Genomic DNA, 21,867 nt, shown 5'->3' with positions numbered 1-21,867 from the left:
ATTTCTCCGATCACAAATGCAGCCATGGTTTTATGTTTACGCGGCGCGATGCAACGCAACGCGTAAAAAGACAGTGTAAGTCATTATAATCCGTAATTATGTCCCCACTGGATGCAACGAATGCCTCATTTATTATGGGTTTTCATGTTTTTGAATCATCGCTCCGGCCGGACAGGGCATCACAGTATGGTAAGGGGTGTAACATTTCCGTCACACGCTTGAGCTTTTCGGCCAATCACAACGCACTGGATAGTTGGTTAATCAGAGCACACCTCGCTTTTCAGACCGATTAGTTTTGTAAAAATCGACGCGTTTCAGAAAGGCGGGGCATAGAGGAGAAACAATAATGTACAGTATGTGGAAAATAATGTGTTTTTTTAACCTTAAACCGCATAAACACATTTCATTACACCAAATACACAAAATAATGTTCTTTTTAGCAGCATCATATGACCCCTTTAAGTGGGCAAATACGTCATTATGGCGACGTCATGGCGCATGTATATGACTGGCTGGCTCATTACCTTGTACAGGTGTGTGTGTGAGAGCCGAGTGTGTACCTGATGGAGCCCGGAGTTGAAGCTGCGCCCACGGGCGTGCAAGTGCGCGATGAACTGTCCGAGAAATGTCAGAAGTTATTTCTGGAGTTTTTGGAAGAGTGAGTGCATTGGTTGCAATACTTTTACACGAAGTGCTAAATGAACGTCACTTCTCAAATGGGTATGATTAATTAGGTTTCAGGATAAAACCGGCGATGCTTTATATCTGTCTGACGCGCAAGAGCTGATCAGACCGGAGAGAAACACACTGACCGTGAGCTTCAGCAACATCGAGCACTACAACCAGCAGCTCGCCACCACCATTCAAGAGGAGTACTACAGGTGAACAGCCACAACAACTGGAGAAAAGATGCGTATCTCAAAGTTTGCCTCATTATAATAATATTTATTGTCCCAAAAACAGTTGATATTCAAATTAGACCCGTAATTAAATACAAAAAAATGCATGCATCATGAAACAAAAAATACTTTAACTTGTTTTAATGAAATTATATATTATCTAGGACTATTCGTTATAAATGTTTAATTCAACGACCCTACAAAAAAAAAAAAAACTAATGTTGAATTTCTGGAAATAAGAATGTAGCCTACAATTTTGACTTTTTCTACAATTTCCAGTTGCAACTACCGAACTTTAAGAAACATACAAAATAACAGTCAAAAAAAGTTTAGTTAATGTATTACCTTTGGCAAATAAAAGTATAAGTTAGCAGCTTTTAATTGTAATTTTGTCCATTATCATATACAATGGTAGTTTTTGAGCGTTTATGTCTGATTGGAAAATTATCATTTGGTGAATGAATAAATTGTTGGTTTGCTGCAGAGCTTCATCTTAATTTCATATTTTCACTGCCATCTGTAACGTTTTTCCAGGGTTTATCAGTATCTCTGCCGAGCAGTTCGCCACTTTGCCAGAGATCATGGAAATATTCCACCGTCCAAAGAGTTTTATGTGGCTTTTTCAGACTTTCCATCTAGGCAAAAGTATGCATTTCAGTTCATCCACTCCAAAGTGCTCATATCATGCTTGTAATTAGGGCTGCAAAACGATTAATCATGATTAATCGATTCAAAATAAAAGTTTGTTTACATACTGTATGTGTGTATGGTGTAAGTATATATAAATACATATTGTATAGCCTATATTTTAAAAGATAATTGTATGTATTGTATGTATTTGGATGTAAAAACTTGTATATAGCCTAATTTATATTATATATAAATATTAATATTTTATATATAAATCTAAAAAATGTTCCTTAATGTATACATGTATGTGTGTTTATATATATATATAGGTAATACATATACACAGTTCACGCACATATAATATGTAAACATAAACTTATATTTTGAATTGATTAATCGCGATTAATCGTTTTGCAGCCCTACTTGTAATATCATTTTATTTTTATCATTGTAATTTTTTTAAATTGCTCCCTTTTTAAATTTTGCACCCTCTTTTTGACCTTTATAATTTAACTGACATTTCTTTATATGTTAGACTATATTATAATATACATGTGTATGTAAATTCTTCTGTTATGACTGACTGACCTCTTTGCATGTGAAACAAGTAAGGTCATTTGCTCTGTGCTGTCCAGGATCCGTGAGCTCTCCACCGCCCGCATCGGCTCTCTGGTACGCATCAGCGGTCAGGTGGTGCGAACCCACCCTGTGCACCCGGAGCTGGTCAGCGGCACCTTCCTCTGTCTGGACTGTCAGTCTGTCATCAAAGACGTGGAGCAGCAGTTCAAATACACACAGCCGACCATCTGCAAGAACCCCGTGTGTGCCAACCGCCGCCGATTCATGCTCGACACCAACAAGTGCCGCTTCGTTGACTTCCAGAAAGTAAGAATGTGGTGATTGTTTAACAATTTCAGCTACAAAACATTCCGAAAGCATCCAATGTGATAGTCCAAAGAAACTTAATTTTACTGGTGATTTTTTAACAATTTTTACTTTTTTTTTTTTTCTTTTTTCAATTTAAAAATTGCAGCTAAGAAACTTTATGAAAACACCCAAAGTGATAGTCCAAATTTTTTTTTTTGATTTTTATAAGCCAAATAAGTAAAGCTTATGTAGGCAGCTTTTAGTGGCCATTTCCTTTAAGTGAAATTTTGCTCTTATAGCAAATGTGTAATTTTACATTTTTACCTAAATGATACTGCTGATAATTGAAATATTTTTCATTTCTATCTGACAGGACACATATTTATTTACATGCATTAAGTGTTTTCTTAAATGGTTGAAATGTATTAAATCTGACAATTTCCAGGTGTTGATCACATTATATGTGGAGTCTTTATTTATATGATAATATTTTGAAATTAAAATTATGAATACCACTATTGTCTTTTTTTAAAGCTGCTTTAGAGCTGAAATTTGTAACATTAAAACTGTTATTTTCTTTTTTTATTACTGTAAAACTGCTTTGAAACCGTCTGTATTGCATAAAGCTCCTCTATACATTATAGTGATGCACTGAAATTTAAGCAACTGGAAATATTTGGCTAAAATAGCAACAACAACAAAAAAAGAATTTAATTTGTGCATGTTTAATACAGTCTTTCCTTATTTGCACATTATCTTTGCACGTTTCTCTTTCTTGCCAAATGTTAATATGCTATACCATCTAAATATTGTGGTGCTTTATGAATCTTCATGGATTTATTTTTTCTCCTAAATGGACTGGTGTGTAATATGTGACCCTGGACCACAAAACCAGTCATAAGTTGCACGGGTATATTTGTAGCAATAGCCAACAATACATTGTATGGGTCAAAATTATCGATTTTTCTTTTATGCCAAAAATCATTAGGATATTAAGTAAAGATCATGTTCCATGAAGATATTTTGTCAATTTACTCCCATAAATATATCAAAACTTAATTTTTGATTAGTAATATGCATTGCACTTCATTTGGACAACTTTAAAGACGATTTTCTCAATATTTGGAGTTTTTGCACCCTCAGATTCCAGATTTTCAAATAGTTGGATCTCAGCCAAATATTGTCCGATCCTAACAAACCATACATCAGTGGAAAGATTATTATTCAGCTTTCAGATCATGTATTAATCTCAATTTTGAAAAACTGACCCTTATGACTGGTTTTGTGCTCCAGGGTCACAAATTGTGATTTAAATCATTCTGTGTAACATTTTTAAAGAAGTACAGTTGTTTTATTTCTTCATTCATTTTATGTTTTGGAAAGTTTAACTATGTGTCGACTACCAATTGAAAAGTTTGGGGTCGGTAAGATTTTTTTAATGATTTTGTCACTTATGCTCAACAAGGTTGCATTTATTTGATCAAAAATGCAATAATAATTATAAAATTATATTACAAGTTGAAATAGCAGTTTTCTATGTGAATATGTGTTAAACTGTAGTTTACTTCGTAAGGAGGATCAGACAGCTGAGAGCGTGAAGAACCAGATGACCGTACAGGAATGGGAGAAAGTGTTTGAGATGAGCCAAGACAAGAATCTCTATCACAACCTCTGCACAAGTCTCTTCCCCACCATTCACGGTCAGATCTCAATGATCAGTGTTGTACATTGGTCACAGGATATACTATTCACCATATTTTGCAATGCTGAAGTAAGACTTTTTCTGTCTATAGGTAAATAACTAGAAGAAAATATCAAATGCACAAACAGTGAAACTGTTTCTGCTACAAACCAATGATTGATGATTATAAACCAATTTATGATAAGTAATTAAAATAATATGTTAACGAATAACAGTTTGCAATTTCTTGGATTGCTTCACACATTCAAATTACAAATGTGACCCTGGACCACAAAACCAAACAAACCATACATCAATGGAAAGCTTATTTATTCAGCTTTCAGATGATTTATAAATCTCAATTTTAAAAAATTGACCCTTATGACTGGTTTTGTGGTCCAGGGTCACATATGTTGATCTGAGAAGTAATTGATCTTAAACCCTCTTGACTTCATCAGGTGCGCATCCAGGAGACTCAGGCAGAGCTGCCGCGAGGCTCCATTCCTCGCAGTGTGGAGGTGATTCTGAGGGCGGAGGCCGTGGAAACCGCACAAGCAGGAGACCGCTGTGACTTCACCGGCACACTGATAGTTGTGCCTGATGTGTCCGCCATGGCGCTCGCTGGTACTGTTCTGTGTTTCTATTAATACGAGAGAGTTTATTTTCTAAGATTGTTTAAGATCGGACGTGCCTATTGTGAGTAAATACATTTTGAATACAGTTTAAATATGACTTCTCATCTTTGTAGGCACACGGGCAGAAACCAGCAGCAGGGTGACTGGGAAGGAGGGCTTTGAGGCTGATGGCATTCAGGGGCTCAAGGCTTTGGGTGTCCGAGAACTCTCCTACAGACTGGCCTTCCTGGCTAACCATGTGGCCCCAACCAACCCACGGGTGAGAGCCGTTTATCACAACACAAACTGTAACTGATATTTATTGCTTTGTATCTATAATATTTATGCATTTACTAGGCATTTGCTTTCAACTGATTAAAAAAGAAAAACCATGAGATTAGTTCAGAACCTGTTGCTCTGTTTTTTATTTTTTTGTTCAATTAGTTTGGAGGGAAGGAGCTTCGTCAGGAGGATCAGACAGCTGAGAGCGTGAAGAACCAGATGACCGTACAGGAATGGGAGAAAGTGTTTGAGATGAGCCAAGACAAGAATCTCATACAATGTATTGTTGGCTATTGCTACAAATATACCCCAGCGACTCAAGACTGGTTTTGTGCTCCAGGATCACAAATGACTGCAAATGTGCTTGCGTTTAAAAAATAAGGTGGAGAGCAAATATATTAAGAGTTTGAGGCACATTTAGTATCAAGTAAAGAAGATTTTCTTTATCACAACTGAAAATGAAGATAACCGTGAAGTGGAATATACAAGCTATGTCTTCTATGTTTGTTTTTCAGGGAATGATGAAATTAAACGTGGGATTCTGCTGATGTTATTTGGTGGTGTTGCCAAGACAACCATGGAGGGAACGTCTTTACGTGGCGACATCAACGTGTGCATAGTTGGAGACCCGAGTACATCTAAGAGCCAATTCCTCAAGTAAATAAAATGCGCGAGAAACATTTTGCTGACAGTTTAAATGTAAAATACAGATGACTGAAGTGTCTGACGGCTGGATTGGGATGTATTTGTGTGTTTTCTCTCAGGCATGTGGAGGATTTCGCCCCCAGAGCGGTGTACACCAGCGGTAAAGCCAGCAGTGCTGCCGGTCTGACCGCTGCTGTGGTCAAAGACGAGGAGTCGCATGAGTTCGTCATTGAAGCAGGAGCCCTCATGTTGGCCGATAATGTATATTATCTATTACTGTTAATGGTGGTGGTGTTATTTAATAGCTATATTGATATATAATCACAATTTTGAGCAAATTGTGTAGCCCTACAAACAAGCACAGCAAACCTGGATTCATTTTTAATCAAATTTTAAATTGCAAAATGTAAAATTTGCAATGTTAAACTCACAATTTTTATCAGAAAAATCACAGAAAAATCCCCCCCCAAATTCTACAGCTCTATAAGCAACCACCCAGAACATCGCTGAAATATGATGGCCCAGCATATTTAATGTCTATTTTATGTCTGTAGGGGGTTTGTTGTATTGATGAATTTGACAAGATGGACCTTAAGGACCAGGTGGCCATTCATGAAGCCATGGAGCAGCAGACCATCTCCATCACAAAGGCGGGCGTTAAGGTGTGTGTCTCTCTCTTATATAATATTGTCTATTAATTCCGTAATCCACCTTGTCTGACCTGTATGTGTGTTCAAGGCCACTCTGAACGCTCGCACCTCCATCCTGGCTGCTGCAAACCCAATAGATGGCAGATACAACCGCGCCAAGTCTCTCAAACAGAACGTCAACATGTCAGCACCTATCATGTCCAGATTTGATCTCTTCTTCATACTGGTGGATGAATGCAATGAGGTAAGATCTTTCAGCATTTCAGTTCTTAAAATTTGGGGTCATATTTTTTTTTTTGAAAGAAATGAATGCCTTTATTCAGCAAAGATTCATTAAATTGTTCAAAAGTGACAGTAAAGACCTTCATAATGTTACTAAAGATTTCTATTTCAAATAAATGCTGTTCTTTTGAAATTTCTGTTTATTGAAGAATCCTGGAAAAAAAGTATCATGGTTTCCACAAAAATATGACTGTTGTCAGTATTGAGAATGAGAAGAAATGTTTATTGAGCAGCAAATCAGCATATTAATGATTTCTGAAGGATCACGTGACACTGAAGACTGGAGTAATGATGCTGAAAATTCAGCTTTGCATCACAGGAATAAATTACATTTTGAAATATACTCAAATAGAAAAGTTATTTTAAATTGAAATAATATATTACTGTTTTTACTGTATTGGCCTTGGTGAGCAGAGAGACATCTTTCAAAAACATTTTACAAAATCTTACTGACTCCACTTTTGAATGCTGGTGTGCATATGTAAAGTAAAGCGAGAAACAAAGTACTTTTTATTGATTTATTTACTTGTTCTTCTACCAGGTTACAGACTACGCCATCGCCCGGCGGATTGTAGATCTTCATGCCAGAAACGTTGAGTCGGTAGAAAGAGTTTACAGTACTGAAGAAATCCAGAGATACATACTGTTCGCCCGGCAGTTTCAGCCAAAGGCAAGATGCTGTACATTATTCCAGTTGCTATTCACTGAAATCTTGTCCTTTTGCTGTAGACCTCAATGCTTGTTTGTCTAGACATTCAGAATAAAGTCATACAGGTTTGGAATGACAAGCAAACGATGATTAATGATTATAAATATCATAAAGATGATAATTGACCTCATAACCCTGCATCTGTAGATCACCTCAGAGGCTCAGGAGTTCGTGGTGGACCAGTACAAGCGTCTGCGGCAGAGGGATGGAGGTGGAACCACCAAATCAGCCTGGCGGATCACAGTGAGGCAGCTGGAGAGCATGTTGCGTCTGTCTGAGGCCATGGCTAGACTCTACTGCTCAGACGAGGTGTGTGATGTTCCCAAAAACGGTTTCATCATGCACCAGACATAGCTTATGTAAAGTTTGAGATGTGTCCTCCTCCTCTTCCTTTGGAAAGGTTCAACCCAAACACGTGAAAGAGGCGTTTAGACTACTAAATAAGTCTATTATTCGCGTGGACTCCCCCGACATTAATTTTGACCAGGAGCAGGATGACAACAGTGTGAATGGTGAGATGGGCAGCTTTTATGCTATTTAGTCCCTTTCTGTGAAATGAGTCCATTTGTCAAAAATCTCAGTATAATCAATCTCTACTCTAACAGTAAAAAAATAAGCTTTATTTGTTTGCAAATGCCGCCTACTGGCAATTAAGTGTGTCTTAAAGGGGTCATATGATGCTGCTAAAAAGAACATTATTTTGTGTATTTGGTGTAATGAAATGTGTTTATGCAGTTTAAAGTTCAAAAAACACATTATTTTCAACATACTGTACATTATTGTTTCTCCTCTATGCCCCGCCTTTTTGAAACGCGTCGATTTTTACAAACAGCGTCTTCAGGACATGGCTGCAGCGTCAACAATACTACAGTGAGAATAAAAGTTACGCCTTCTTTCTTTGGGTGGACATTTGGGCGGCTTTATGCAAATCTTCCCACATCGTGATGTAGGTATGTGGGGGCGTGTTAGAACGAGCCGTTTTAGGCAGGCGTGGTTGACTCTTAACTTTTATAAAGAATATCTCTTTGGTTTTGAGACTTTAGTGTTTGCAACTTTACAGATCTTCTTTATGCACCAAGAGCTTGTAACACTCCAAAGAGAAAGGAAAAATTTAAATCGCATCATATGACCCCTTTAATTGTCCAAATGCTTTGTGCCACTCTAGTCTGTCACAAAAGTATCACTTTACCAGCAATGGTTTAATTCAAATCAAACATCAGAGATCATGACTGTAAAATGACTGATTTGAGTTGTTCTTCCACAGATCAGAATGACCTGTTTGCTAAAGAGACAGAAGGTCAGAATGGAGCTGAAGTGAACGGCCATCCGGGGGAGGCCATGGACACTGATGAGGTGGAAAAGCAGGAGAAGCCAGCGGCAGCCAAACCTGCTCTCAGAATGTCATTCGCCGAGTACAAGAGGGTCTCTAACCTGCTGGTGCTACACATGCAAAAGATGGAACAACGTGAGCCCTGATTTTTTCCATTACAATAACAATGTCTGTCTGTCCATCCATTTTTATTAAATTTTTTGAATACATAATTTTTTACATTATATTTTATTTGTATTGCTATTTATTTTAATATTAATTATTATTAATAATTAAAAAATAATAATGCATTTTAAAAAATAATAATACAAAATATTAATAAATATTATTTAGTTATTTTTAATTATTTTGCATTTATTTATTACAAATGAGAGTCAGTCTGTCATTTTTTTATTTTGCAATTTAAACCATGCTTTACTGTGCAATTCTTAAAGTGACTGTTCAACTTACTGGTTGGCGATTTTCTTAGTTAATTTTGGAATTAATTTTGATCTCAAATGATTCCAGGTACCAGGTTGTGTAGATCTAGTTAAAGTTATAAAGAGCATACACTGAACGATGAAATAAACATGTATAATCTGCTTTTTTTTACCTGCTATCTTTGTGTTTTAGTGGATGAGGAGTCATCTCTGAAGAAAAGTGAGCTCATTAACTGGTACCTGAAGGAAATGGAGAGTGAAATTGATTCTGAAGCTGAACTCGTCGCCAAGAAGAATCTCATCGAGAAAGTGCTATACAGACTCATCCATTATGTTAGTTTAACTCTTTAATCCGCTTAAATGCATCGTTTACTTGAACTGAAGCAGTGTAACATGCCTGCAATGTTTTCTTTTTAAGGATCATATCATCATAGAGCTGACTAAAACAGGGCTGAAGAAGATCAGTGAGGATGGAGATGAGCCCGTCATGGAGGAGGATCCGTTCCTGGTGGTGAATCCCAATTATATACTGGAAGACTAGTCAAGCTGGCTTTAAAAACCTTGATCATTTTTACCTACTGATGCTTCTATGGTCTTAAATCATGACTAATGTAATGTGCAGCATTTTTGATTGAGTGAATCAGAAAAAAATAAACGGAATGTTTTGCATTTGTGTCATTTGTTTATTGAACACTAGATGGTGGTGGATCCCAGTATCTTTAATATTGAGAAGGACATTAAAAATACAAAGTGCAGTAGAAAACGGTTGAAACCTAACAAACATTATATAGATGGCAAACTACACAAAGCAAAGTTATGTTTATAAAATAGTTTATTTAAATTAAAAGATAAATTTAAAGCATTTGGGGGAAATGAAAATGGGTAATTTTACAAAAAAGGAAAAGGCACTTACAGTATTTACTTAATCTCTGTCAGATATGAGCATAAAGGCATCATAGATGATACAGTATGTTGATTATCTTTATTTTGCAAATCACAACATTTGTTTTTATAGTCTTCTAAAATTAGGTCCAGCTGCTGACCCATTTTATTTGTCACCAATCAACTAAAATAGCCCCTACAATTAAGAGATGTTTTGTTGGTTCTTTATTAAAATAATAGGCTTGTTTAAAAAATCTAGATTGAATTTGAAGATTGAATGCAGCATCCTTGAACTGAGCTCTACATAGAAAATAATTTATGTAAAATTGTAATGAATTAATACATTTTATTATAAAATATTGTTTTTAAATGGCATGTGTATGTTTTGTTCTTATTTTAAAACGATTTCTGTGAAATCTGACCCTCTGTCACCCTTGTAAACACTTATAGTATCACAATAGAATTGTAATAAAATACAGTTGTAATAGATTGAAAATGTTTCTCTCTTCACTGTTCTTTTGCTGTACAGGTTCGCTGGCCCAGTTTAGCAGAAAGTTCGATTTTGTTCGCGTCGCCTTGCGCTGTGCGTGCGTCGTGCGTAATGTTCGCGTGAGGATGTGCGTGCTGAGATCCGCGCGCTATAAAACATCAGCGCGGGCTCGATGTCGCTGTCATATCAAGCGTTTATTCCATCTTATTGACACTCCGGATGATTCGACTTCGTTTCAAACAATTATCTTAGGTTACTTCAACCGTTATCATCGGCTGAATGTGGATTTTGGTGAGTTTAATTTCTTATATGTTCACTATTTGGTAACTACAGAACTTGCCCATCTATATTTTCTCTGAGGCGATGTGTAAAAATGTTTTTATCAGATTTTTATTGCGTATCCGTTTGTTGTTTCTCTTCCACACCTCCTTATTCTGTTTCCTTCTGGTTTTTCCACGTTTAATTCTGTTTGCCAGGAACAAAAAAGAGCATCTTCGTGTTATTTGGAGAAGTGAACAATGATTCCACCTGGAGACTGTCTGTATGCTGGAAGGAAAAGGAGAAGACCTGTGCAGAAACGGTTGAGTATTTATCAGTTTATTAGCATGACTGTTTTGACAAAACATCAATGCAAATAACAAAACCAATGAGAGAAATCGTTAATGATAATAAATATGTAAATTACTATTATTATTATTAATGACAATATTTGTAAATTGTTACAATCATTTCAAGTTTTTTTTTATTGCGATGACTGTTTTATTGTCAGTGTTAATACAAATAAATACAAATAGAAAAGTCACTAATGATAATAAATGTGTATAATATTGTTATTACTTTTATCATTATTATTGGTAATAGTAGAAATAGTGGTGGTAATAATAATTATTACATAGTTGTCATATTTCTGTAAAATTTAGTAGCCCTGTCACGATAACAACTTTTGGTTGTGTGATATATTGCCCTAGAAATAATTGTGATAAGCGATATTATTGTCATTTTAAAGACCATTTTATGCCACTGAATATATAATCATAATGTTACAGCATAATAATGCAAGAAGGCCTACACACTTCCAAATGACAACAAACTTTTAATTTTTAAGAATATTTAGATCATGGAAATTAAGTATCAAAATATTAGATACCTGAAAAAATAGTAAATATCTGTATATTAAGGGTGCACACTATTGCTGAAAAACACAATCACTACTTAGCAGTCAGATGTCCATATGCACAAAGGCACAGATCCCTAAACAAGGCCATATCTTCAGATGAAACTTTTTTGTAGAAGCATTTTTTTAATTTTAACTAGCACCTCATGACTACTCCGCGTTATGTACGAGAAGCTGCAAAAGACACAGGCGCAAGTGGAATGTAAAAAACACGGTGACATTAATTTTTAAGTAAATATAATGGGCGATATATTGCGTCACCAAAAATGATTGAGGTCATGTACATATATTGCGCGATAAGTCGATATATTGATTATTGCGACAGGCCTAAAATTTAGTCCATTGGATGCCACACAGGTTTATGATATGGTTTATATCTTCAGGAAACCAGAGAAAGCAGGTCAGAAATCGAATCCGTCCAAGCGTCATCGCGACCGTCTGAATGCAGAACTGGACCGGTTGGCGAGTCTGCTGCCCTTCAGTGCAGATGTCATCTCCAAACTGGACAAACTCTCAGTGCTGAGGCTCAGTGTCAGCTTCCTGCGGGTTAAGAGCTTCTTTCAAGGTAAGAAGGAATGCTTCCTGGCAAATTTCCCAGCTAAAACTGTGATTTACAACACTTCATACATTGGCTCTCAAAAATTACTTGAACACTTTAAAATAAACTTGATGTTGGTTAACTGACTCAAACTCATCTTTGTGTTTCACTCAAGCATATCCATAAAATTTGATTTGTCTTTTTCTATGTTTTGTGGTTTTGTTTTGGGATAAATTAGTAGTACGTTCTGTCGCATTTAAGTTTTTATATGGAGTATATATAGATTTAATTTGCAAAAGTTTATGGAAAACATTTCCCCCTCTTGAATTTTTCCTCCCATGTGTTCCTTTAAATTTTTAGCTCATATTCTTAGTTTGCATGTTAAATTATTTATAATACAAAGCAGAACCACTTTAAAAATAAATTAGTTCACTTTAAAAATAGCTTTTATTGTAGTTCGGGGGAAAGCTGGCCAAACATGCTGGTAAATACACATGAAGTTTTTCTGCCATGTAGAATAATGGGATTTATTTCAGGAGAAGCCATATAAGGACAGGCCCATGTGTAGCTTAATGCAGTGTTTCCCAACCTTTTTTTAGTCGCGGCAACCTTTGGAAATTTTAACAAACTTGTGGCACCCTACAAAATAAATTTTGTCACAATATTTGAATTTCTAACTTCGATATGATCATTTGAAAAGTATAGATATTCGGTACAACAGGGAAGAACTGCAGAATATAATGTCATACAGATATTTTTAATATTAAAAAATTGTGTCCAATGGTGGCAATCAGTAGGCTAATTTCTATTGAGACCAATTTATATGACAGATTTTAATGTAGGCTTTTTTACATACGTAAACATTATTTAATTACCATTATAACTAGCTATCTCACAAATTTTTGCTCACTCAGTGTTTTTTTAATTTTACAGTGGGGTAATTTTGGTGCAGTAGCACGAGATTCAATTCAAACAAACTTTGAACTGAATAAAAAATGACAAGTAAGCAGTCAGTAATAAAATAAGAAATAAAGAAATTAATAATGATAGCACAAATAAAAAATAACAACAGGCCTTCGAATTAAATAAATTGCTTTTTAGTTTTTCATGTAGGTCTAACAGTAGGGTTAAGATATTAAAATTATTATTATTTTTTTTTTTACCAATTATCCAAATGTAGATATGTGGGGTGTGTTAGAACGAGCCGTTTTAGGGGGGCGTGGCAGAGTCTTAACTTTTATAAAGAATATCTCTTTGGTTTTGAGACTTTAGTCTTTGCAACTTCAGGGATCTTATCTATTCACAATCAGCTTGTAACACTCCAAAGAGAAAGGAAAACTTGAAATCGCATCATATGACCCCTTTAAAAATATTAAAAAATGATTTTTTACACGGCACCCCTGCTCTCGACAGACGGCACCCCGGTTGGGAAACACTGGCTTAATGTAATGTAGAGATTGCCCTCTTGCACTCACATGCTGTTTGTTGTGACAGTGTCCAAACGGATCAGTGTTGAGCTGTTGTGTGGAGAGCTGGCAGTATTTAGGCTGTGTGCTGGCAGGTGGGCATCTCTCAAATGTAACTCAACTCATAACAAAGTAATTGAGGGTAATAAAAACAACCTTTAGCAACTAAAAAGGAAGGAACATTGTGTGCCCAGCATCGTATGCAATATGCAGTGTTGGGAAAGCTTTTTTGAGACCGTAGATTGCCATGCTATTCATAATTTAAAGTCAAGTCACATTTATTTATTTATCGCTTCCAGGTGTCTTTGCACAGGTTTGTGTATTTGAGATTTTGGGGAGATTTTACACAACCCACTTTAGATGGTGAAACTCATAACTGTCATGAATACAGTCATTTATAATGCAAGATCTGACCCTGAAGAACTTGAACCTTCACGGATCTCGGTTTGTGTCAGCCTTGATCTTTCAGTTCGTATAAGATTGATGCATGTATTACGTTCAAACATCGGCATTTTAATGTATTCATCTTCTCAAGGCCATTTGCGTTTTTGGTCTGATCTCATTTTCCGTCACCTTTCAAGCCGTAAATTATTGACAAGGCAATGAAGTATGTCAGAAATTCTTGTCAGGTTTGAAGTTAAAATGTGAACTGGAATGTCATCAAAAAGGGTTTCATGGAAAGGTTTTCATTTTTATATGAAACTGTCACGTTGAAGAATTTGCTTTGCTACTGGTAGACCGGTTAAATTAAAAACTTTTGATAATAATTAAAATCATTTTATGACGTCTCATTTAGCAGAACCTCATTTATTCAACACTTTCATGTTCTTTGTTGTAAAATGGGGAGGTGGGTCAATCAGTCTTTGCCTGTAGGAAAGAAAAATCACTCTTCCCCTGTGTCTCGGTTGTTTCTCCAAGACAGCGATGAGATTCAAGTCACGGATTTAAATATAAAAATAAAAATATTTCTCATCAAATTCTTTAAAGATCAGACCTGCTACTTTAAGCTCTATATTCTTGCTTTCTATATTTCATCATTACAAATGTGTAATTAAAATATCTTTAAATATGTGAAAAGATAAATAAATAAAGTTTCAATAGAAATTACATTAGTCATTAAACTAAAAGTATATTTTAGTTTACCATAAATGTTTGTCAGTACATTCAGCAATACACTTTCACATACACCATATTTCAAAGACAATAGAAGCAATTATGAATAAAGTAAATTCTTAAAACCATTCATTTTGAAGAATGTTGAGGAATTTATGCTCCACAGAAATGCTCACAGGTTTAGAATGACATGAGGGTGAGTGAATGATGACAGAATTGTCATTTCTGGGTGAACTATCCCTTTACATGAATTTAGGTTTGCATCGGTGTCAAAGCATAAGTAGCTAATTCTCCTAATTTTTCTCCTTTCAGCCCGTGCCTGTCTTTTGAGTTACTGTGCAGATTGATTGTGCATGACTGAAGCCGTGTCTGATCCAGACACACTGTGTTTTCATTCTCCACCACAAGTCTTAAAACACAGCGGGAAACCCTGTGAAAGGCCTTTGTTGGCCCAACACCATTCTTAGAGGCTTGTTCCATACAATTATAATCAAATAATTTTGATTGTCGCTTGGCCAGATGAATTCCAACACATTTCCGGGCCTCTCGGGATGTGGAGGGTATAAACTGACCTCAAAAGCTTTTCTTTATTTCCTTTCAGGATGAAACTTATTGTTCATTTAGTGCCTGCCAATGCAAACATCATTATTGCTCATACATAGGATTAGTGATTTAAACAAACCACTAACCTCAAGTATTATACTTAAGTTTGTAACAACCTGCACAGTTTGTGCTGCAGACATTTTAATTGTCAAAGTGAAGTCACAAAGAGTGACTCCTGAAGGGAAGCGTGTGATGATAGCAGAGATCCAAAGTTTGCAGCAGATCTTGTTACTGGCAACACTACTATTAGACACACATCTGCTCTGAACCGGTTTAAAGAGCATCTTAATACACCAGCATGAACTGATGCCCAATGATAATGAGACTAATGATAATCTTGATCAATAATTGCAATAATAATAATAGTAATAATTATTAATTTCAGCTGTAGATGTTTTTTTTTTTATAAACTTTTTTTACTTAATTTTTATAATGTAAAGTTCATGCAAAAAAGTAAACTTTTTACACATAAAATAACATTTATTTTGAGGTTTGGAACATGAATTTACATTTTTGTTTGAATTATTCCTTTACATTTCTTAAAGTATAAATGTTATTTAAAAAATATTAGATTAAACTGAAAGTACAACATTTTTAAATACACATGTAGATCTTTTTTGTGTTTTATTTAGTTACTGAATTGTCATTGGTCTTTTATTTCATACATTTATTTGACCATCTGTAGCCACCTTTAAACTTAAAAAATGACACATGCCGAAATGTGTTGAAATTATTGTGTTAAAATACTACCCAACATACCTTGTTAATATGAATGCATTTTCTGGAACTTTATGGAAACGTACCAGCAATTTTATGCCAGAACATTATCTGTTTTTTTTAATGAATTTTCTTACAGTGCAAGATGCATGCTAAATGTCAGGACTAGGACAATGTTTGATGAAGCAGCATTTCATTTGTGTCTAAAACCTTAGCTTACTCAACTTAAACACCATTTTAAGCACTACTGTTTCCTTTAGAAAATGCTAATGTACTTTGAGAGTTAGTTGCAGTGTGTGAATAACAACTTAAACTGCACATCAGGGAGTAATTGAGATCCAGAGAGAGAGTGAGCGAGTGTGTGTGTGTGGGATGTTGAAGAGAAGGGGGTTATGGGTAATGAATGCTCCACTGGCTCCTGGGGAGTGTTTGCGTGACTGCAGCCTGGCAAAGTCCTCGTCCTTGAGAAAAGCACTAAGAGGGGGAAGATGCAGATCAGCTTTGGTGCTTCTGTTTAGACCATTCACAATCCACTTTTAGTGGCCACATGTGGCCATTTGATAACCACTTGATTGAGTGCTTTTAATATTTTCAGTTTTTCCAGTAATAGACCAAGCTAAGATCCAAAATCTACAGTTTTTCTCAAGGAATAAGCACTTTGTGGGGTTTTTTTTATCTTTGCATTTTAAGCGAACTGAATAAATATTGTGTTCAGTAAGTGTTTTAAAATTTGTCCTTCTCATTTGAATGTCTCATCACCTTAGTGGTTTCCAATGATATATTATGTTCAATCCCAAAGGATTTTTTCTTTCATAGCTCATGAGAGCTTTCAGTTGTTTTATTTAAATATCAACTTTTTCTAAGACGACTATTTTTCTTTGGCTCAAAAAATGGAAATGCATGACTGTCTGTAGAGCTAAAAAACTGATATGTACACTACAGTCTGAGGTCGTTTTTTAAATTAGTCTCTTATGCTTACTAAGGCTGTATTTATCTGATTAAAAATCAAGTAAAACAGTAATATTGTAAAATATTATTATTATTATTAAATCCTCATTTGTAAGTCGCTTTGGATGAAAGCGTCTGCTAAATGACTAAATGTAAATATTCTTACAGTTTAAAATAACTGTTTTCTATTTGAATATATTTTGAAATGTTAATTATTCCTGTGATACGAAGCTGAATTTTCAGTATCATTACTCCAATCTTCAGTGTCACATGAGCCTTCAGAAATCATTCTAATATGCTGATTTGCAGCTCAATAAACTTTTCGTATTATTATGAATGTTGAAAATATTTGTGGTGCTTCATATTTTTGTGGAAACAGTGATCATTTTTACAGGATTGTTTGGTGAATAGAGAGTGTTTATTTGAGAGAAATATTTTGTAACACTATTAACGTCTTTAGTCTCACTTTTGGCCAATTTAATCTATCCTTGTTGAATAAAAGTATCAATTTCTTTAAAGTAAGTTACTGACAGTTGTATAACATGGATCAGATAATGCAGTCTTGGAAGAATTTGAGACATGTCAGAGTTCATTTCAAGATCTCTGACTTTAGTATATTGGCAAAACTGAGCACAGTTTAAGACATTGCTTGTGACATTTGGAAGAGGTGTCATTTATAATAATGTAGGAATGTAATACTGATGAATTCGTCATCAGTTGAAGACGGGGCTGACAGCAGCAGGGTGATTGTTCTTCACAAGGGAATGATGTTGGCTCTGGTGCTCTTCCACACTGAGTGTCCAGTATCATGTTAAAATTTCCCCCTAGTGAACTCACAGTTGTGCAGACGCTTGGCAGTCGCCAGACCCTCCTTGGCAAATTCTTCTTGCGTGCAAATCAGGAAAATTCCATCTCGCATCTCTGTCCTGGAAACATTCCTCTGTTTGTTTTCATCATGTAAGAATGTGTGCTAGAAACTGATAAATGATCCAAGCGTCCAGCATCATGCAAGTGCGTGAGTCTCCAAACATCTGTTTTAGCATGGGACAGAGGATTTTCCCCCTCCCTTGCATGAGAAATCCCTGACCTTAGTTATCCCTTGGATAAATCCATATTTGATCTTTATGGTGTGCAAACGCTGTAAAAAAAAATTTTTCAAAGATTATTGGAGTATGTTTGACATGAAAAAACTATTTCAGTCTTTCACAATTAATTCTGAAATTTACTTGCAATTTCTGACTAAAATTGTTTCTAAAAAAATTATTTTCAGTTTATGTGCATATGATCCGAATGCGTTTTAATTCCCTTAAAAGGCTAGTATTATGTATTCTGTCACCCTGACCATTCAAACAGCTCTTTGTTAGCAACAAAATGCAAAGCGCAGCATAAAAAGCTGCTTCTAAAGAGCTGAGATATTTATTGTCGACATCAAAACCTCCAGTAAGAACATTTATGGGCTCCGTGTTTGTTGGCAACCGTAAGGCGGTTTCTTTGCACACAATGTCGTGCAAACGACTAGTAAAAATTACCCAGATACATTATAAAGGAGTGTTCTGTTGCATGACAACTGTAATAATGTTCGCCTGACATGGTGAGACTTTGTGCAAATCCTTTATTTTCTCCTTGCAACACATTCAGTCCCCTCTTTCCTTTAAACTGTTTTTTTATGCCTGTTATGCAGCTTGGAGATGGACTATCAGTCACTAAATAAATGACATTTTTAAATTCTTTGTGCTGTGTGTTATTTATTATAAATGCCATTTAGGGATTGTGAAGCATTCCTGGGAAAAGTTTTCAAATCAATATGCAATGCTCAATAAAACAGAATTTATAATAACAGTCATGTAAAACGAGATTAATACCATAAACAGAGCCGTGTGCCAGCAGACTGATGCATGATCTCATGTGAAGACTGTTTCCAAACTCAGGTTCTCTCACACACAGCCATTAATTCACAAATCGCGCATGTTGACCCCTCTTTGGCAAGGTTAAGGTTCAGTTGGAAAGCCGTTGTCATTAGTGCTAGTGATGTGAAATAATCTGCCATCGGAGCGCATGTGGCTGCTCAGTGGTCTGTTATGTTTGTGTCACGTGATCAATTTACCAGGTTTGATGGTATGAATTGAAGGATAGGAGAATTATTTTAAAATATATTCAAATACAAAACCATTTTAAATTGTATTATTTCACAAAATGACTTGTTTTACTGTATTTTTGATGAAAATAAACAGCCTTGGGAAACATAAACGACAAAAGCAAAAAGTCTTACTCCAGAATGTTGGGTGAATGGATGTATGGGTGGTCAGTCTCTTAGTCTGGGCAGTTTTAATTTGTGTTTAAAGGAAGCTCTGGCCCTTTAAGAGCCTGTAGTAAAGCTGGGTTTGCGTGACTGTAGTTCACCAGAGCCTGACTTCAGAGAGATGCCAGTGAAAATGATCTAATGATCTGTCCATCAGAGCGCAGGAGACAAGCAATGTAAAAATAAGTCTATTAATACTTCCTCCTCCTCCTCTTGTATACCTTATTCTACCTTCAGCACACACACATAATTGGTGAAGTAACTGAATGCATCCGAGTGCTACATTCCTTACACAGCAACAATGCATATGTATTGCATAGGTTAGGGGGGCTACAGTACAGAATTCTCTTCTTTGAATGTTTTCTTTTTTGGATATATTGGACATTAGCAAAGAAAGGAAAATGCTAGATAAATGAAATATGATTTGTGTGTGTGCATTATATTTTAGAAGAGAATAAACCAGAAGTATGCATTTTATGAATTGTGTGTCCATGAAGTCATGTTTCTTGTGCACATGTGATGGGCCTGAGATATTGTAGTTCTTGATTATACTTTCACAGAGTGCTTATCAGTGTCAAAGTTTTATGAATTTCACAAAGGATGTTTTTAAGGTTTCCAAGGGCAGGTGTGGACTTCATAGAATGACTTCTCCAGTTCACGTTTGTAGTATTTGTGAATCCTTTGATTAAACATGATGTTGAGTTTTTTCCAGTAAAGGTTTATGCAAGTAATGTCTTTGGACACGTTCAGTACTTTTTCTACTATAATGTGATATAATGCACTGGATTTTTATTGTTTTGAATTGTTATAACTATTTGTCATCACTGCTTTGATTGTTTTTTGGACATTTCTAAACGGAATATTATTGTTTACAGCTCACTTTGACTTGAGGTTTGGCAAATACTCTACTTCAGACATGATCTTCAATGCAATACAGTATTTTTTCAAGATTGTGATAAATTGTTTGTGTACAACCTAATTCATATTCATGAGGTAAGTTGTTTTTGTCACTCCATGACAATTACAGGGATTTGTTCAATGAAAGGCAGTGGGGTCTAGTGTTGTGGGTCAAGGTAGTGAGGGTAAATCCTGTGCTTGTGCTTGATGAGATTTTTATGTTAAAGACATTTAGCGAGGTACAAAGTACAGGGGAAAAGAGAGTGAGTGTTGAGTCACTGCGTACAAACACACATCTGCTCGTAAATATAACCTCAATTGTCATGAGCAGATCTGGTTTTTATTTCCATCTCCTCATCAAAACAACTCTGCGGTGAAATGGCTGCCTGTGGACAGACATTTTGTGAAAAGTAGCTCATCCACCTGTAGACTTGGGCTTGTTTGGCAGCAGACATGAAGCGAATGTACTGAGAAGTACATTAAAAGTCTTTAGAGAGAGATGATGGAGATTTCCCTCATGTTATTGAGCACAGGTTTGATTTAAGTGTGTGTGTATGATAATATATTTAGGTTTGGTCGATAGTCAGACATATAGAGTTACAGTTTAGCAACTCTGAATGGAACACATGTCGAAAGTTTTTATCATTTGTATATATACACACATATATATATATATATATATATATTTATGGCATGAACTGTTCAGCAGTTAGAGAAACCTCTCTTTTCCAGATGACGGTGCTCTTCAGATCTACAGCTTAAAATGATGGAAGAATGAATGTTTTTTTTTTATGTCAAATTAAAATGGCTGCTTGTAAGAAAACAAATCTGGTTTAAATCCAGATTATATGCATGATATATTTGGGTTGAATAAACATCACTGAATAAATCTGCTCAGTCTGTTTGTGGTTATCTTCTTCGCTTTGATGTTTGGCATTAACATTCCCACAAAATTATTTCATATGATTTTTATCTTGCTCATTTTAGAAGAGCACTTGGGCTGCCTTATTTTTATTTTTTTTGCAATGCTTCAGTCATTCTCAACCGATCGTGAAATTGGGAAAGTGCATCTGAAATGGACTGACTAAGAGCAGATGCTTAATGAAGAAGGTTTATTAGCAGGTTTTGTCTATTGCAACTGTCCTGGATCTCTTTATTTGTGAGACTTAAAGGGTTAGATCACCCAAAAATGAAAATTAGGCTGTGTTTTACCCACCCCCAAGGCATCCTAGGTGTATATGACTTTCTTCTTTCAGACGAGTCCAGTTGGAGTTATATTAAAAATTGTCCTGGCTATTCCAAGCTCTATCATTGCAGTCAGCGGGTGTTGCAGTGCTTCAGTCCAAAAGAAGTGAAATAAAACGCGTCCATCCATAAAACAAAGCATCTCACATGGCTCTGGGGGGTGAACAAAGGCCTCCTGTAGCGAATCGATGCGTTTTCAATTTAATCTAGCTTGCGCTCACTGTTGTAAACGGAAGCAGCTCCGGGCGGATGACGTATTAGGTTGGCGGTGCGCATGCGCCGCTCAGAAGTGACGAACTCGGAAGCGCAGCAGAGAGATCAAGACAAAACAACGGTCACTAATTAGAAGTACAAAACGAGGATTTGTAAAGAATAATGTCAGAGGATTTCGATATAAGCCAAGAGGAGACTGGTTTTTCTTTGCTAAAGTAAGGAAACTTTGCTTCCTTTGCTCCTGTTAACAAACGTTGGTTTTCACGAGACTCAC

General features: G+C 35.8%; 2 protein-coding genes across 3 annotated transcripts in view; both read left to right on the top strand.

Annotated features, from left to right (window-relative positions):
• The first annotated feature begins 530 nt into the window (after positions 1-530).
• mcm6l (MCM6 minichromosome maintenance deficient 6, like) lies at positions 531-9,670 on the top strand. Its single transcript, XM_016519247.1, has 17 exons — positions 531-658; positions 735-881; positions 1,434-1,544; positions 2,165-2,414; positions 4,536-4,701; positions 4,826-4,971; positions 5,136-5,253; positions 5,450-5,630; positions 5,738-5,879; positions 6,173-6,280; positions 6,357-6,512; positions 7,092-7,220; positions 7,407-7,568; positions 7,660-7,771; positions 8,524-8,724; positions 9,202-9,341; positions 9,427-9,670. The coding sequence occupies exons 1-17, from the start codon at positions 564-566 to the stop codon at positions 9,547-9,549; spliced, it is 2,487 nt and encodes an 828-aa protein (XP_016374733.1). The 5' UTR covers positions 531-563; the 3' UTR covers positions 9,550-9,670.
• Positions 9,671-10,587: 917 nt separating this feature from the next.
• Positions 10,588-21,867, top strand: part of LOC107713661 (aryl hydrocarbon receptor repressor-like) — a 16,932-nt gene continuing 5,652 nt past the window's right edge. For both annotated transcript variants that reach the window (XM_016519246.1, XM_016519245.1), the window contains exons 1-3: positions 10,588-10,671; positions 10,857-10,960; positions 11,938-12,119. In XM_016519246.1, coding sequence (XP_016374732.1) covers positions 10,899-10,960; positions 11,938-12,119 — 244 coding nt within the window. In that variant the 5' untranslated portion in view covers positions 10,588-10,671; positions 10,857-10,898. The remainder of the gene's footprint in view (positions 10,672-10,856; positions 10,961-11,937; positions 12,120-21,867) is intronic.

Source organism: Sinocyclocheilus rhinocerous, unplaced genomic scaffold (genome assembly GCF_001515625.1).
Source record: "Sinocyclocheilus rhinocerous isolate Xijiao unplaced genomic scaffold, SAMN03320098_v1.1 scaffold898, whole genome shotgun sequence".
Taxonomy (NCBI): Eukaryota; Metazoa; Chordata; class Actinopteri; order Cypriniformes; family Cyprinidae; genus Sinocyclocheilus; species Sinocyclocheilus rhinocerous.
This window is presented reverse-complemented; position numbering and strand designations above follow the sequence as displayed.